The 18,380-nt window shown below is 34.7% G+C and overlaps 3 protein-coding genes across 5 annotated transcripts; 2 read left to right on the top strand and 1 right to left on the bottom strand.

Annotated features, from left to right (window-relative positions):
* Positions 1–420: 420 nt before the first annotated feature.
* Positions 421–3,845, top strand: LOC140837106 (uncharacterized). The gene is made up of 5 exons (XM_073203112.1): positions 421–870; positions 1,939–2,095; positions 2,839–2,889; positions 3,072–3,164; positions 3,439–3,845. The coding sequence occupies exons 1-5, from the start codon at positions 686–688 to the stop codon at positions 3,514–3,516; spliced, it is 564 nt and encodes a 187-aa protein (XP_073059213.1). The 5' UTR covers positions 421–685; the 3' UTR covers positions 3,517–3,845.
* A 2,657-nt stretch (positions 3,846–6,502) lies between these two features.
* LOC140837104 (uncharacterized) lies at positions 6,503–8,645 on the top strand. 3 transcript variants are annotated; one of them, XM_073203111.1, is made up of 4 exons: positions 6,503–6,817; positions 7,210–8,019; positions 8,099–8,180; positions 8,285–8,645. In XM_073203111.1, exons 2-4 carry the CDS (start codon positions 7,241–7,243, stop codon positions 8,492–8,494), a joined length of 1,071 nt encoding a protein of 356 aa, XP_073059212.1. In that variant the 5' UTR covers positions 6,503–6,817; positions 7,210–7,240; the 3' UTR covers positions 8,495–8,645. The 3 variants fall into 3 exon arrangements, with proteins under 3 accessions (XP_073059212.1, XP_073059211.1, XP_073059210.1); XM_073203110.1 differs by having other exon boundaries at positions 6,504–6,817; positions 6,997–8,019; XM_073203109.1 differs by having other exon boundaries at positions 6,504–8,019.
* A 5,632-nt stretch (positions 8,646–14,277) lies between these two features.
* On the bottom strand, positions 14,278–17,717 carry LOC140837103 (U-box domain-containing protein 6-like). Its single transcript, XM_073203108.1, has 6 exons — positions 17,584–17,717; positions 17,201–17,266; positions 16,878–17,063; positions 16,673–16,780; positions 15,355–16,529; positions 14,278–15,259 (listed from the first exon to the last, which is right to left on the bottom strand). Exons 2-6 carry the CDS (start codon positions 17,249–17,251, stop codon positions 14,464–14,466), a joined length of 2,316 nt encoding a protein of 771 aa, XP_073059209.1. The 5' UTR covers positions 17,252–17,266; positions 17,584–17,717; the 3' UTR covers positions 14,278–14,463.
* Positions 17,718–18,380: the final 663 nt, after the last annotated feature.

Here is an 18,380-nt window from a genome sequence, read left to right as displayed (position 1 = left end):
AGCAATAGGTATTTCAAGACAAGTTTGATTTGAAGCTTAAATTATAAAATATATATTTTTTTTATTTGAATCCGACTTGAATTATAGTTTGAATTTGAGCTAGACTTGAATTATTCAAACATATTTTTGATCGATGATTCATGAAATCATGAACTATTTAAGTTGTTTTGGCGAAATAAAAACAAAATATATTTCTTAATATAAAATAATTAATAAAATATCAACAATCAAGCAACTAAATCATTGAATTTATAATTTCGAATACCAATCAAATATTATTAACATGGTTTTTCATATCCGATATCACTGTCAGAGTAATTAACTTCGAAATTTCCAACAAACTAGCCGAACGTTCATGATTCTGAAAGAATTTTGGAAGATAATCTTGATCATAAATATAAAAAAATAATAATAACCCACTTTTTGGTGGTTATAACGACTCGAGGACATCCTCGGACACCTCTTTGCTTCCCTTCCCAAGATTGATTCGGCTCCCATTTCGTCTCTTTCTCCTTACTTCCAAACATAAACGTCAAATCAGGTGTTTAGTGCAAATTTATTTGCCTAAACCTACAGGAGTTGAAGATTGAGGAAGAAAAGGACGTAAAAAATTGGAGCATAGATTGGTTTTTGATATAAATACAGTTTTGAAGATTGGAGAAGGACAAAAGGACAGATAAAATTGATGGGAATGGATGAAATGGTGGGATCGAACGTGGGATTGGTCCAAGATTCGATGCAAAAGTCAACTGTGGCAGCAGCTGGAGCGACAACATCGTATGATTCGTCCACATTTCTGACAAATTACCCGTTGATGTCTGCCCTCATAGCGTTTGCTATTGCTCAGTCCATCAAGCTCGTCACTTCCTGGTAAATCTTGTCTGTATGCGTGTGTTTCTTTGCTATTCTTTAATGAATTAATGAGAAATTTGAATTTATTCAAGAAATGTTGGGAGTTAAGATCTATGGTTGGTATCCATTTGCCTCGGTTGTGATTGTTTCAATTGGTTTAGGTGAATCAAGAATCATATCTTTATGTGTGTGGTATAGTTTATTTTTATGTGTTACCTTTCTAATATCAAACTTCAGAAGATTTCTATCTAAAAGTCTATTACATCTTACATAATTGGCGGTTCTGCATCTTCCCGCTTAAGCTTGGATTCAAGTTCCAGCTGAAAAAAAATATCTATATGGTTGTGACTTGTGGTAGGGATATTTTAAAAGAAAGGTCTTGAGCCATCGGACAGATTTATGTTTATTAAATATATTACTCCAATTAGGATATTAAATCACTTATTTGAGTACAAGAAAGATTCAAGGATCAAAGTAAGCATCAAGAACTGTTGAAGACTGTGGCTTCATGTTGATAAATCAAAAATTATTCGATTGGCTTCAGATATCAGCATGAATAGCTTGCGTATTGAATAAATGACATATATTGAGTTGCTATTAGCAATGTTACCCCTCCATTCTTACCCATGAAAAAAAACAAAAGAAAGAAAGATGTAGTATGATATTGTTTCTAGCTTGAAATTGAACGTTCTGCACTGGGGCGGAACATCCAAAGTTATGAATTCAATCGCGATGGTTAAATAACGAGAATAAACGTATACGTTCTGCCTTAATTGGCTTGTTTTCAAGATAAGAAAATTGTAAGGGGGATTCAAATGTTTTATCTGCTTTTCGATTTCCTTGGCACCGTTCAACTCCCTACACCTTTCCATCATTCCATGCCAAATTCAACTAAAGTGAGATAAAACTTTGAATGACCAACAAAATAGTCCATTGGTGGAGCTGCTGGTTTTTCAGGACAAATCTTGTTTTTGAATCACACTGGGTGTGAATGTTATACTTTCTGGTTGTGAAAAATTAACACATGTTTGTGTGAGTGCATGTGTTTTTATTTCTGAAAGTCTTGAGGCGTTTGTATTTCTGTAGGTACAAGGAAAACCATTGGGACCTTAAGCAACTTGTTGGATCTGGTGGCATGCCATCATCTCATTCAGCAACAGTAGTCGCTCTTGCAGTGGCTGTTGGTTTGCAAGACGGGTTTGGAGGATCACTGTTTGCCACTGCATTTGTATTGGCTTGCGTGGTATAGTCTCTATTGATTGTTTTTCTTTTGTAACCATGTGTTTCTGCATTACCTGTAATTTATCCATTTTATCATAGCCACCGACAACATGGTAAGTATCAAATTTGATTGGCCTTGTTCTTCTCAATTTGATTGAATCCTTGTGAGTTAAATAGGAATCGAAACTTGTCTTTGTGCGTTGTTGGGAATCAACAACGATGTGACACTTTTAAGTGCTTCCGTTTTTCAATTGCTGAGGTTGTGTTTCCAAAATAAGTGAAAAATGTCAAGGGTTTTGTTTGAAGGTTACATTTATCCTTAGCTATTCTTATTTGAACGGAGAAGGGTGAGAGATTAAAAATAGGCACTTTTTGAGTATCAAAATTCAGTTAGAAGATAGAGATAACATGGGTAGAATGTTAATGAAATAGTGTTAATAACAGACCATCCCCATATAATTCTCCAAATCCGCATTTCATCTGACCCAGGATAGGTTTCAAAAACATGGACTTGTTTTGCAATATAACATTGGAAAAGAGAGTTGGATAACAATCCATTCGCTGACTGAGGATATCAGAATGGCATATGCCCGTTTCCTCTTTTGATGACTCACATTAGAGAATGCCTAAATTCCAACATATTTTTGCTTGATTGTCATCGTTTTCATATGCAGTTTGGTTAACTGTCTGGTGTTGGAAATGACTTGTTGCTCTTACCATGAATGTTGTTGCATTAGTTTTGTCTTACCAGATTAATCATGACAGGTGATGTATGATGCAACTGGTGTAAGATTACATGCTGGACGTCAAGCAGAGGTTTGTACGGATTTTTTTGTCCATAACATACGTACATATTCCTGTGCAATGTCCATTCATCTCCACCTATTTTTTTCTCATAAAGTTGTGAAAGTTGAAGATATACCGCATATAAATTATATGTATTTGAGTTTCTAATGCCATGTTTATTCGTGAAACACCTCTCAAATTGCCAATGTCAGGTTCTAAATCAAATAGTATGCGAACTTCCAGCTGAACATCCTCTTGCCGAGAGCCGACCTCTGCGTGAACTGCTTGGTCACACTCCTTCTCAGGTACCATAAAGGATCCCTTGATTTATTTGCATAATTGTGCAGTCACTCTAACAAAATTACAACTGATATAACAGTGAAACAAAATTTTTAAACCTGGCAATATTTTAAGTGCAACGGATCCTCTCTTCCATGTTTGGATGGGGTTGAGGCCAAAGATGTTTTCGGGATTTAACTTAATTAAGACGACTAATTGTCTTTTCCTGTATGATCCAAAGTTATCTCGATTCTTACAAAATCTGGGATCATTTTGTTCTGAAATATGTTCGTACCTCAGGTCATTGCTGGAGCATTGTTGGGACTTTTTACTGCAACAATCATTCATTTGATGGGTGGATCTAGCAGCCAAGCTTGACATTGTCGCCGATCATCAACTTGTGGCGACTTTGTTGGTTTGATGCATCTTACAGTTGATATAACCACATATCAGGTCCCAGAATATCCCTTTAACTCGGAACTTTTCAAGATGGGCTAACTTAATTCACTTCAGCTTGTAGTTGTGATTTGTCTTCTTTCAACACGAACAAGGACAATAATTAGCTTGAATTGTAGATATCAGAAACGATTCAAATTGTAGTGATGGCTTGCTTTACAGTGCTCTATCACGATGCATTACCATATTTAAGAATTGGGATAATTCAAGATGAAACTTGAGACCGCCTGTTTAATTTTTTCACACTTAAATCTCATTTCCCACTTTTTCCTCTGGTAACTTTCGATGATCACTGAAAGTCAGTATGGAGATTCTTGTCAGAACCGATTCTTGTCCCACATTTTACCTTATCACCTATGATGTGTTCAGATAAAACTGTGCAATCGATCATCAAAATCCAACAACGTACGAGGAAAAAACAATGTAAATTATTAGGCTCAAAGGATGTCAACTTCTTTACACATTCAACACAACCCAAACCTATTCAAAATCTTAGGGATCAGAAGGGTAACAGCCTGCGGGATTTCTTCTTCTTTTAGCTAAATTATTTAAGATTTTTCTTTTACGACCTTAGTGGGTGTATTCAATTCAGAGTTTGATGACTTTTAATGACTTTTTTAAATGATAGACTTTTATGGATTTGATAAATTTTTATTGACTTTTATGGAATCTCACGTATTTATAAACAGATTTATGTGGATTATGTAGACTTTTTTGCAAGATTTTTATAGACTTTTGTAGATTTTTTTTATAGAATTTTATAATTTTGTACTTAACTATAAAATGTGATTTTTTATTAATTTCTTTGAACCAATAATTAATTGACATATATAACATATTCAATTTGAAATTATTTTTAATATTTATATTAAAAATAAATTTACTTATTTAAAAGTTAAATCGTTTAATCCTTACATGTATATATATGTGGGTTTATATGCATGTTTGTAAATTTTTAAAATACATCAATTGATTAACATATAATCTTATTTTTAAATTGATAATATAAATGTAAAATAATATTATTTATTATTGTGTGAATATAATTTTACATAAAAATATCATAGCTTACATATTAATTAAAAATACGAAAATGAATTTAAAAAATCATTGTTGTTACGAAACTATTCAATTATTAAGAATTAAACAACATTTTTTTGATCATCTTTTATTATTATTGAATATTACATTAATTTGTATAAATCATAAATTAAAAATCACAAAATCAATTCTATAATTCAAAATTTCCCCGTGTTATTAAAATAAAAAATTATTAAATGAACAATCAGCCAAAAAATGAAAAATTTGAAAAAGAAAGATGAAAATATATATAGAGATACATTTCGAAAATTTGAGAGAGTAATAGAAATAGATGAGAGGAGATAAGATATGAAGATATGTGATGTGAAGCGACATAGAGAGATTAAAAATCCATTCAAATCTTTGGGGTGACCCAAATACAATTTTTTACAATTTGTAGTTGTACCTTAGGCTTTAATGTTTGTATGTCAATGAATTCGGAGAAAAATAATGTTATGAACACTAGTGCTTGATCACGACAGTTTTCGATTTTAATGAAAAGCAGAACTAGAACCAAATTGCTTACACGGTTCAATTTAATTTATACAGATTATTAGTTTAATGATACAAATCAATTTGTCTATGTGTACGACCGATCGTTTGTCACTTTGTCAAAAACTATTGTTGGTAGCTATAATAGTGCAACTCAAATATTTTAAACCATATAGCAACTCAATCACCAGGGTTCGATCGTTCTCTCGACCTAATTCAGGAATCGAAACCAAACTCCATGTCCCCGGTTCCGATTTCAATTTCATAACCTAAACGATCTCAATTTGTATGTGATGATTTCGGGTTTGATTCCCGATTCCAAGAGAACCGTGAAGAGCGCACTAGTAACCCAAAATTTGATGAGAAGTTGCAAACTTTTACTGCTGGCAATGCCAATAATCCAATTATTTTCCCAATTTACTGATGAAATATGGTATGTAAGGAGTGGGAGCCATCGCTTTCACATGTCTATTTAAGAGGGACATTGTTTCTCGATGAGATGGACATGGATACTTGGTGCTCCTATTATGCCATTTTTAGACCCATAAAAATAATGCATCGACTTAATTATTTAAGGGTAATTCCCTAGTCACGCTATAAATCCTTTCAATTAAATAAAAAAATTGAGTGTGGCCTTTCATACACGTATGCAAACATAGCATTAATGACATCTTTGGATTCATAAGGCAATGCACATGGCCTTCTTCACTAATTTACACAAATGGCAATGTCAAACATGGTCTGGAGAGCAATTGTGCACTTGGGCTTCTAATAATAGACATCTAAATTGTTTTATGAACATTTTGTTCACGATTATATCAGCGACTCGAGCACACGTATTCCATGGATTGCATGGGAATTGACTCACTTAGCTAGGCCGGTGGCCGACCAGCTCAAGTAGCCGGCCGGTTGGTTTTTCATACCAAGGCCAATGGTTTACCAGAACTTGGCTCGGTCCGGACTCTTATTTCAAACTTGATGTCTAAAATTGGTGCTCGAATTGAGAATTGATTGATAATATCATGATCTCATCTCCCTTCCATGAGAAACTACGAAATAATTAATAAATTTTATGTGTTTTCTCCATATAATAAACTCGTTTTGAATTAAGATCCTATCTTTTTTTACCACACTAAACCAATTTACAATAAGGTGACCATCTGCAAAAGACTGTGAAATAACAACAAACTATTTACCAGCCAGTTTATTCTAAAAACAATACGTGCACCTGGTCAAATGGACTTCTGTCCAAATTATACCTCTCCATATATAGCAGGCACCACATTATCTTCCCCATCCTCTCCATGTGAAATATCTGAGAGAATATTATCACAGCTTTCACTCTCAAAATTAAATGGCCCCCCAAACTGATCTTGACACATTAAATCGTCAAATTCTGCAGCCCATCATTCCATTGGAGTTTGATGTATGTATAACATCCAGCTCTCCTATATCTGACATTTCAATGCATTTTTTAACTTATATCTTAGACTTACATAGATTATAATATTGAATTTGTTTACATGTACACTGATTCGTTTGATTAAATTACTCTGAAATATCTGGAGAAACGGCAGACTATGACACTTCAATGCTTAGCAGCTTTTCTGAAACTCTCCAAAAGATTCCTCTGTTAGTAAAAGATGTCGAGGTGAGTTTGAACCCAACCGAGTGTAGTTTTTTTTTCTGCTTTTGGTGACAAAAGGGCTGCTGTATTTGTGGGTTTTAGCAGTATTTTATTGTCAAGTATCGGACTTTTTTTTTTTACCATGCATGTGTTAGTATTGTGGAATTAATTAATGGATTTTTTTGTTTTTATTGAGGCAAAAGTTGGTGGATCTGAACTCCATTTCCCAGCTCTGCCATCCTCCAAAAGTTTCTTGGTTTCTAAATTTTTATTCTCTGCATCATTTGGTTTGTTTTGATTTTTCTTCAGTGGATCCTATGGGAATATCAAATGAATGAATGCCCCACAGAGAATGTACAGTGTTTGTTCCTTATTTAATTTTTTCTACTTGATTGGTTTTTGGGTGCATTTTGAAGGGTTGAGGTTGTTTAAGTTAGTGCTGTGAAAATGAGAGGTGTGGAGGATAAGGGATGCTTGAACAATGGCACCACACAGGAGATATCCGGTGGGAGTTGCATTAGTTTCGATTTTCACAAGAGAAATGACGTGAACCGCGCCTCTCATCATCATCGGACGGCCTTAGGAAAACCGACGCCGTCGAAATGGGACGATGCTCAGAAGTGGCTGGTGAATCTGTCCAGAGGGGAGAAGAATCAGGCCAAGGCCTCGCCGCGTAATTCGAATGCGGATGACCGGAGGTTGATCGTGCCCGTGCCAAAGAAAAACTACTCCAGCGAGGAAGAAGAGGTCGAAAGCGGCTGCCCTAGCTCGGAGAGCATGAATCGAGATGAAGTCGAAACCAAAACCGTGGACTGCGATGAGTCGGTATGGCGAATCAGCAAGCCTGTTGACAGTTCAAAATCAGTTGTGAGATCTGTGTGTGTCAGAGATATGGGCACGGAAATGACGCCAATTGCCAGCCAAGAACCATCGAGAGCGGGTACCCCAATTCGGGCCAATACTCCGGCTCCAAGGAGTCATATAGCATCAGAGCCAGCCAGTTCTTTGAGGTGTCAAAATGGGGTGACAATGGCACCCGAACGTCAGGCTAAAAACGAACCGAAAAGGACCAATGGATCAGCAAGAAAAGTTAACGGAGAAGAACAAGAACCCGACAACATCACTGAGAACATGAGCAAGACTACTGATCAATCAAGAAACTTGAGAGCTCTGGAAATTCGAGCAACTGCTTGGGACGAGGCCGAACGTGCAAAATACATGGCAAGGTGATTGATTTCATGGATTCTGTTTCAAGTTTTAAAATTGTGTAGCATCTTTTTCACCGTTCATCAATGGATCTTTTAGGTACAAGCGCGAAGAGGTGAAGATTCAGGCTTGGGAGAATCATCAGAAAAGGAAAGCTGAAATGGAAATGAGAAAGACAGAGGTACAAATTACAATACTAGAATTAACTACTTCTGTTGATCAAACATTATATTGCAACACATTCCATGATTGAAGTGTCGAAAGATTCACAAATTTTGCGTGTAGGCAAAAGCCGAAAGATTGAAATCTCGAGCCCAAGAGAAGTACACGAACAAGCTTGCATCGACCAGGAGGATAGCCGAGGAGCAACGAGCAAATGCCGAGGCCAAACTGAACAAGATGACCGTGAAGACATCAGAAATAGCAGATTATATACGAAGAACCGGCCATCTTCCCTCTACTTTCTCCTTCAAGTTGCCTTCCTGCTGCTGGTAGCTAGCTAGCTCCACAGACGATGCTCGGTGTCGAAAATTTTTAAATTTCGTGAATACTTTTTTCAAATCTAAGTTTCATTTCACCCTCTAAAAATATGAAAATCAACCTCTAATATTGAAATTTAATGCAACATGTACTTAGTTTTCAATTATCAAGTGTATTTACTTGTTAAGTTGTCCTCACTTTGTGCATACTGTTGCTAATGAATGAAATGTCCCAAAGAACAATAGATGAGTGTAAATGGCTATCAATTTAGGCAGAATGTTGATTTAAAGTCGAGGCAAGAGTTGAAATCAACTAAATTGGTGATTGTAGAATATAACAATATAAGCTAAATTCGACCGAACAAATTTTTAGACAAAAAATTATACAAAAATGAAATTGTATGCAAATGAAATTATTCTCAAGAACTCAAGGGTCTTATTTGTAATTTCCAAGATTTATAGTATCATTTTTTTAAAACACAAATGCATTCATTCTAAGACAATAGGTCTTGTGATACAATATTGTTAAACAATCAAGGGCGTGTTGGGTAAAATTTTAGTAGTTGTCTTGGGAAAACACATGCTATAAACGGGAGAATAAAAAATGGTTATGGAAAATAGTCGGAGCAAGAGTTTGACTATTTTTCTTTAAAACGATATTGTCTCGCTTCCATGCTCACGGTTGTTGACAATTCGTTTATCAAAATACAACGATTGTCGACTTTAAAATAGTAATACTATAAGTTTTAAAGTCACACGAATGTTAGAGTGTTTAGAACGCTATCAAGATGATATACAAACTTTCCAATTAAAGTCACGCTAATTCTAAACGTCAAATTTAAAAATCCAAATTCAAGAATTTATATCTTGCAAACTTAAATTTTAGTGAACTTGCTTAAAAAATTCAAAATTGGAAGATAACTCTCGAATTTAATAATAAATTTTGAATTAAAACATATAAATTTAGAAAATCCAAACTCAAGATTTTATATCTTACAGATTTGGATTTTAACTGCTAAGGCTTAAAATTCTAACATAGAATTAATTAAATTAGTGGGGGGGAAAAAGAAAAAGAAACGGTGTGAAATGCAAATGAGAGATAATCATTTATAGATGTTGAAAAAGCTTGATAGCTCGCCATGAATCCTTGAGATCCTTGAACTTCTTTCCAGAGTTAGCTGGTAACGTCCTGCTAGATTCATATCATATTTTTCTTCTTCAAAAAGATTTGTCATCAAATCTTTGTTACCTACACAAAAAACAAAGCAAGTTAGTAACACGACAAATTATAACGCAAATATACTTACCTTTCAAATCCAGCTTGTAGGTGATATCATCTGCTCGCTCCTTCCGCCCTAGAAACCCCAACTCAACGAGTGTCCTTGCTATGTATTCATCTTTTACTCCATACGATAAATAACAAATGACACCAAATGATAATAACAAAATATCATTAAGCATCATGAACACCAATTCTTCCACTTCTTATGCCTAGTTAACACCAAAATAAAATTCATATAGGTGTACGACTATAATTAACTAGGAATAATAATTAACTCATGCAATACATAAGAATCAAGCCTAGATGTCTTTTTCTTATATGCAATGTATGTTTCACTACACCACTTAACATACCTCTTCATATACAATCAACACATATAATCATGCATTACATCAAAGATCATATAACAACTATCTGTCTTACTAAAACATTATTTGTGCAACAAATATACAATGAATTTATTCTCTTTAAACCAATATTCATCATGAAAATAAAAACTCTCATATTCAACCATGCATTCTTCATAACATTCACCAATCAAATTACAATCATGCAAATAGGACATACTAAATATACTACCCACGCAATCTCTTGACACATCATAAAAATTTAATCATTATGCATACAAGTCATTGTATTCATCACATTGCACCAATTTGGCACCTTGTGAGGAACCAAAAATCATAATATGTACATGAAATTTATCAACATTCTCAAACCCATAAAATAGGATAATAAACCTAAATTTTCATTTGGTCCCTCAACTACCACATTTGCAACATGTTCTCAAATTTTTGAAAACAAAACATAGAATCAAGGTAATTAAGGAAAATATAACTTTCAGTCGTTGTGTGAGCAGCTACCCTTATCTCAGTTTGATTGCTTCCAAATTCATATAGATCAAGCCATGAAATTCTCTCACCCTCAACACTTGATTGCCTCTTCATCATGATATCTCTAGAATCCTGCAAAGAAGAGCTAACAATGATCGGGATTGAATAGGTTTTATCATCACAATGTGAATAAACCTCTTTGTACAAGGTACTTGAAGGGGTTTATATAAAAATAATTCTATCTCATTTCACTTTTTTGGATCATCAAATAATTTTTTCCTTTACTTTGGCTCTTTTCCTTTTTATTTTATTTCATATTTTTCATTTTTTTCCTATGGTCATCTCATTATTTGGTTCACTCTTTCTTTCGTACATTTCACATTTTTTCCACTCATTTCATGACATGCCGATTGAACCTCGAGAACTTTTTTTTTGTATTCAATTGAACTAATAAAAATTTTTGTTCCTCCACACATGTATGCAACAAAATTTCACTTTGTCTACTCTCCTCCACCTCCGTAGTAGACGTAATAAGAACTTTTCCATCATCTACTGATTCACTCTCCTAGGTATATTGTTCAACAAAAATCGAATCATCAAGCAAATGAATACTTTCATAATAAACTCCAACCTCAACTTCATATTGAAGCTCAACTACAATCTTGGATTCAAGCTCCACTTGGGAATCTATTACTGTCACCGCCTCATTTGGACATTGACTAATGTCATATCCTAACTCTAGACACTAACAACATATATTATGACAAGTACGAGAAATTGAATTGTCAGGTGCACCTTGATATTCATACTTGTACGCTTTATGATTTGAATCCGCCATTGGTCTAGCCACGATTTCGTCTTCCAAGCTCAACATCCATGTGGATGCACAAAACGCCTCATACAAGTCACGTTTAACTCTTCTATCAACTCTCTTATCATAGCGACTAGAAACAAATTGTTTCCACATCACAATTTTTATCTCATCTCACGAGACTATAGGGTCCTCTCCATATCGTCTTCTATCCAATACTAATTTATGCCATCAAGTAATAACATAGTCGATAAACTCGCTACAAGCTCGTTTTACTTTCATACCTTCTGAATAATCTTGTACCTCAAAGATACACTTCATCTTCTTCCTCACTCAAGTTATGTTTTTGGGTCGGCTCCCCCATCGAAAGATGGAATTTTTATCTTAGCCCCACCACAACTATACTATTCTCGGCTTCTACATCTACTACTCCCATCACACCATCTATCATAATCTCAATCCATACTATATTTTGTATTCCCTTCAACTCTACTACCTCGTCTATTCTCTTCAACCTTCCTATCATCATCCTAATCAAAGTGTGATTCTCTATCGACATCAACTCATCTCGCTATCCTATGCCCACCAACTTGCATATACCTATCATGTGGAAGGCATAAACTCCTTCTCCTACAGTCGTTCTAACTCTCCAAAAATTTCTTAAATTTTTATATCGAGATACATGTGTACATGCAAGAAATATTAGCAGAAAAAAATAAAGAATAAAGTTTTCTCACCACAAATTCTCACTAGTCACTCCAATGAAAGGCATTCAATTCTTTTTTTTTCACTACAAATACTCATCAGTCACTCCATTGAATATACGTTCACACTCAATTTTTTCACTCGAATTTGAGAGTTCTCTCGAATATGCGCTCAAGCTTTATATTTGTATCTAACTTTCATATTCAACTCGTGGATATTTGCAACTATCTCACTTGGACTGAGCAAAGCCAAGAACTTTGAAGTTTTCTTTTTGTGTGTGCGTAGACAAACACTTGAATAAAACTCACAAAGAAACAAGAACAAAATTCAAAAACCAATAGCAAACAAATTTTAATACTCTTTCTTTTTCTTTTTTTTTTTCTTTTTTGCACAACTATAATTCGTGCAACACAAACAACGTAGGACGACTCAAAGAATTTCAAGAATCGAAAGATTCACGAAACATCAAAGATCGACAGAATCATGCAGATCTAAAAACAGAACAAAAGAAAAATAGATCAGATAAAAAAAAAAAAAGATACTTACTTGAATCAAAAGGAACCAAATGCTCTGATACCAAATGATGTGATTCTTCAAACGTGAAATGCAAACGTGATCGAAAACGAAGTCACGCCCTCGATTCAAAAAAATAAAAAACCGTTGTGTTGTCCCGATCTTCTTGAAAAAAATAATTATTGTGATATTCATCACTAAACTACGAAAAATTTAACAGCAAATAATCAAGAATAAACAATTGAATTTCATATAACCTTCAAAAAACTCATCTTTGACAATCTTTATGAAAATAAACGACAAACGCCACAAAAAACGAATCTTTAATAATTTTGATTTTTGGAAGAACAAAGCAAAAAAAATTTAAATTTGAGAGAAAACTCACAAAATTTTATTGAATATCTTTAATAATTATGTCAATGATAATTGTTACAAAGTATATTTAAATTTTATTATTTTAACTAGAAGATTCTCATCTTTTTAACAATCCTCTTATACTTTGTCTTAAACCACTTTAAATTATTTTGATATTGTGTAATAGTGTTTTATATCCAAGTTTTTTCTTTAAAGCAAGAAATATTTTTTTCTACTGTTTTTTTGTTAAATGCTCCATCCTTATCACACCATCATTGTATGACAGCATTAACCATGAGTTTTAATAATCTATTGCTCTCTTTAGTCGTCCACGCATTATATTTAATTTGTGATTATCACATTGATGGCATACGCTATCACTTAAGTGATCGAAAGATGTGAAATAAATATATAGTAATAAGAAGCTAACAAGCATATATTTTACTTAGACATTGACCAAAAGAAGAAAAATAACATATTTCATGCTTCACAAGAAAATAAAACCCAACTCCTAAATGACAACAACCCATAAAAACAATATCAAATCACATTTTGTACATTCTTTCAGAAGTGCGATGTTAAGAACATATTTCTTGATTTTGAGTTTATTAGTATATTTATACTGTAAAACATGCATCTATTAAGCATGGTTCAGGAAACATCCTAATTTGAGTTAGTTTATAGGTTTATATCTCCATTATATTAAATCATATAATTTAAAAACAATTAACGGATACTAACAATTTATAGATTGTAGAACGCGAAAGAAAATTGTTGAACAACACGAAGAACGTAAATGTTACAATATATCTCGTAAGAGTATCCCTCGTAGATTACACACGTAAGTTGTTTAAAACACATGATTTCAACACGAATATACCGAGAAATCATAATATTTTATAAATAATGAATCATGGCTCTTAAACTTGATTTGTCTTTAGAGATGAGAAAAACGTCGTCTTTTGAGTGAGAAATAGAGATATATAGGTTAAAATGATATTTTATTTAATTAAAGTCTACTAAAATCTTTAGAGTGACAATACTTAATGTTTGTACGCAAATAATTCTATTAGAATAATTGGAGCTCTATGGAAAATATTAGATACTCCTAGAGTTTTATAGATTTTATAAAGTTTATGTTCAATACCTCTGGTTATGGAAGGAGATTGTTGGAAATAAAGCACACTTTAGTTATTGTATACAAGATATTAGAGTGTTGGATTGTTATTGGATCTTGACTCGATCTACAAGCATACGTGGTGCAGAAAACAGGATGAAATGCAGTTGTTTCATCTTGGAAAGGAGAAGCTACTAAATGTTCAAACAAAGGTTGGAAAATTTGTCACAGTTAAATCTGAACTTGTGATTATATACATGAAAGTATCATATTGTACGGTATATATGTACACTCTCTTGTGTCCACCACAAAAACACGAGGATCAACAGACTTTACAACACTAACCACATGAAGAATCTACCAGCACTTGTCAATACTGATGTACAGAGCGACTTTTATTCTTCCACCAAAAACTCATAGCTTTCTCCACCGTTCTCCTTGAGATTGACTTGGATAACGGTTTTGGATCATGAGCAGGCAATACCATCTTGCTGCTCTGAGTGCTCTCGACCCTCGGTCGAACTGGAGGTGGTGATGCATCCCGCTGTCGCTGTTCTCGGAACAACATCAGAAGCTTTTGAGCCTTCTGTTTTCCTCTTGCGGTCCCATTTACCGAAATTGAGACCAATGATGGTATCACCCCTTCTTGAAGTACAATTTGACTGCACTTTTCATTGGCAGTACATAATACAAGAAGGCATGCAGCTGCTTGTTCTTGTTCCACAGGCTCACCAACATCTAATATAGTTGCTAGCCCATTAACAAGACCAGGAGTCTTCATGATTTCATCTCTCGCAGTGCTACTTGAAGCTAAATAGATTACAACGGCTATGCATTTCTCGGTCCAGGTGTGGTCCTCAGGCTGTGAAATAAGAGTTTGAAGAGAATCAATAATACCAGATGACAGAAGGTGTGGAATGTTGGCTGGATGGCTGGAAATGTTATAGAGAGTGTGGAGGGCGTCGAGCTTGCATTGTGTGTTGGATTCACGTTTAAGAACTCTGATCAAGAAAGGGACAGACTCTGAAGTTCCAATAATCGGCTTGGCTGCATCAAGGCAGGAAATATTGAGGTAAAGAGCTGTTGCTGCTCCAACTGAATCAGTATTGGCAATCATTTTATCCAGTAGTGGAAGTACTCCTGATTCCAACATCAATTCTTTGTTTCTGATCATCGCAACAAAAAGGAATTAACAGAGTTTATGATAAAGCTCATGACATGTTGAATTGGAAATTTAACTTATGCTCAGAGGCAAGTATACCTATTATTGTTGACAGCCAAGTTGAAGAGAGCCATTGCTCCAATTTCCTGAGCAGTGACAGAACCAGCAGAGACAGCAGACTCTAAAAATTGCAGCAATGCTTCCACAAAACCATGGGTCCCCATATAAATCCTAGCCTCTTCATCGCCTTTTAGCAGGTGTCTTATCTGTTCCACCACTTTACATTTCTTCAACAGGTCATCCTCTTTGTCTAAAATGACCAAAAAGTTTTCATATTGTTCAAATGAAAAATCTTTTTCATCGCCTTCCAGTGCAGAAACAGCATCTACTTTCATCTCTCCAGCTTCCTCGACGACATCTTTGTCATCAGGTGCTGCATTGATACACTCGAACTCGCATGAGCCAACAGTTCCTGTCAACTTTGAATTTGCAGAGTCGCCTTCTGACAGCACGAGCCTCCAATAATTGAGGTCGAGTGACTCTGGTGGGGCGCATGGAACAGGAACCCCATTCTGTTCACACCAACTAGCCACCAGACCCTTGACACAATAATTAGGAGTTAAGGAAAGATGAGGGAGCTGCTGCTGAGTTTTAGGACAAGTAATATGCCCATCATCGAACCATTTTTCAATGCAAACCCTTTCATATGTTTGCCCAGAAGCTATAATAACTGGATCATACATAAGTTGTAATGATATAGGACATCTAAGCTCTTCCGGTGGGACAGGCATCTGCTCGGATTTCTTAAAGTTCGTCTTGAAATTCAAAGAACTTAATTTTGACAGCTTCTTATCAAAATCACAACCATTTTGCCCAATCTCATGTCCGTCGAAAGATTCTTGGATATTTGGGGAGCAAGGTGTTGAACCTTGCGAGTCATTGTCATCCGAGAACTCAGTCCTGAATGACTTTGAATAATTTCTCGTGAGATGCAGAAGATAAGCCACGATTGACTCTTTCCGGTTGTCTTCGTCAGCCCTGGCTCTTTCTAGTAGTTTCTTGAGAGCCCTTCTCTCTCTGAGAGCTGCTCTCAAACAGTTAATGCCAAGCTTCGAAGCGGCCTCGTTAAAAGATTCAAGCTCACTTTCGTTGTTAGAGTTTCTGTTAAAGTTTCTCCCCTTCTGTAGCAATAAAATGATATTTTCACCAATTTGCTTCTCCATTTGATTAACAGAGAACTCAATCCTTCCAAGGTCGACTAAAATTTCAGCGATCTGAAAGAAGACGTATTATTTGAATCAAACTAATGTACTAACGATGCTTCATAAATGATACAATATTGAAAAAACTAGCACTTAAAATAGTTAAAAATTCTTAAATCATATCAACCAAATAACATAACTATATCCGGTATCACCTGAACACCAATGGGCTGCGGAACTATATCTTCTATCCGCCTTAAACTATCTCGGAGAGCACGTCTTGCTTTCTCAAATTTCAGAACAACAGAATCTCCAGTTATAGCCTGATAACAAAACCAAATCATTTGGATCAAACCAATAATATATTAATAGATTTTACCACATTTTTTCCAACAAGTTTCAAAGGATGGGCAGCAATACCAAGTAAAGTTTACTGCATTCCGCACAGTGTTGAAGAATAGCCTTAGTGTTCTCAAGTGCTATGTGCAAAGCACATAGTGCTTGAATACCGGACGTGCTTCTGGGTCGAGTCGCTTCTATGTCGGGAAATATCGCGAATACTTTCGCATACACAGCGCGTAAGCTCTTGCACATTTCACGGTGCAGCTGCAGCACCCACATTCATAAATCTCGATTAAGTCGAAACACAACATTTCTATAAATATTATGATTGTTTGTGCCACCGCGAGGGTGGACCGGAGATTTTAAGAGTAGTTGCTTGAAAAGCATATACAACTCTGTACCTTTGGCTCGCCAATGCATAGTAACCTATCTTCAATCTCAGAATTGTCCATTGAATATCATAAAACCTGCAAAAACAGAATACAAACACGTAATTTACATGCTTGGATTCACGAAAAAGAAAAACACACAGAATCGCTATGGAAAATGGAATATACGACATAGAAACGAGCTTCGAAATGGCAACAGAGAAAAATAATCAGCTGAAACATTTGATTTCCCTGGAAAATTTCTACACAATCTGCGGATAATTAATTAAAAACCGAAAAAGAACAAAAAAAACGATCAATAATAATAAAAAAATACTTGAATACATTTCTCGGCGAGATCTCATACAAATTACACCAAAAGAATACAAAAATCGAAACCAATAAAATTCACCCACCTAGCAGAGTCGAACGAAGATTGTCCAACGACGCTTCATTCAATGAAAAAACTGAAGAATTCTTCGGAAATCAAAAAATTTCAATTAATATTCTGTGATGATGGAGGGAACGACAGTTGCTGACCCATCCACTTGTTTGTCTGTTAGCTTCGAGCGGATCACAGGAAGTCATAAATATTGGCAAGCGAAATGTCGGTTTTACCCCTGCCGACGTATTGAATTCCATAAATATTTTTTATGGCAAGATTAATTACGCGGGTACTATTCAATTTTATTTAATATTATATTATAATAGTAACATAATAAAATATTTTTTAAAAATAAATAATTTGGATAGGGTCCCAAAAATCACGTGTCTTCATCAATACATGATGCACGTGACCATCAAAACTAGGTTGCAATTCCATTCCCTTGTACTATTAATTCTTAGTCATAATTACTGTTTGATTAGGTCTTTTGTGAGACGGTCTCAAAAATTTTTATATGTGAGATAGGTCATAATCCTATCGATATTCACAATAATAAGTAATACTTTTAGAATAAAAAGTAATATTTTTCATGGATGAACCAAATAAGAGATCTGTCTCACAAAATACGACCCGTGAAACCGTCTCACACAAATTTTTACCTTATTGTTTTCCCCAAAAACAACAAACAAATCAAATTTTTGTTGAGCTATAAGCTTATAATGCTTAAATAAATTAATTATGAGCTGAATTTAAAATCAAGTGATATATGTAGCTTCTAACCAAATAAATAACTTACTTCGTACACTTTTTTTATTCTTTCAGATGTTT

This window comes from Primulina eburnea, chromosome 7, assembly GCF_022965805.1.
Source record: "Primulina eburnea isolate SZY01 chromosome 7, ASM2296580v1, whole genome shotgun sequence".
Classification (NCBI taxonomy): Eukaryota; Viridiplantae; Streptophyta; class Magnoliopsida; order Lamiales; family Gesneriaceae; genus Primulina; species Primulina eburnea.
The sequence above is the reverse complement of the archived record's forward strand: the minus strand, read 5'-3'. Positions and strand labels throughout refer to the sequence as shown.

Bases quoted from the DNA above. Each gene is read 5' to 3' on its own strand.
- LOC140837106 (XM_073203112.1), top strand. From the start codon at position 686: ATGGGAATGGATGAAATGGTGGGATCGAACGTGGGATTGGTCCAAGAT. The intron at 871-1,938 runs GTAAATCTTGTC...GTATTTCTGTAG, and splicing joins ATCAAGCTCGTCACTTCCTG to GTACAAGGAAAACCATTGGG. The intron at 2,096-2,838 runs GTATAGTCTCTA...TAATCATGACAG, and splicing joins CATTTGTATTGGCTTGCGTG to GTGATGTATGATGCAACTGG.
- LOC140837104 (XM_073203111.1), top strand. From the start codon at position 7,241: ATGAGAGGTGTGGAGGATAAGGGATGCTTGAACAATGGCACCACACAG. The intron at 8,020-8,098 runs GTGATTGATTTC...TGGATCTTTTAG, and splicing joins CGTGCAAAATACATGGCAAG to GTACAAGCGCGAAGAGGTGA. The intron at 8,181-8,284 runs GTACAAATTACA...TTTTGCGTGTAG, and splicing joins TGGAAATGAGAAAGACAGAG to GCAAAAGCCGAAAGATTGAA.
- LOC140837103 (XM_073203108.1), bottom strand. From the start codon at position 17,251: ATGGACAATTCTGAGATTGAAGATAGGTTACTATGCATTGGCGAGCCA. The intron at 16,781-16,877 runs GTATTGCTGCCC...TTTTGTTATCAG, and splicing joins AATGCAGTAAACTTTACTTG to GCTATAACTGGAGATTCTGT. The intron at 16,530-16,672 runs GTGATACCGGAT...GTCTTCTTTCAG, and splicing joins CGCAGCCCATTGGTGTTCAG to ATCGCTGAAATTTTAGTCGA.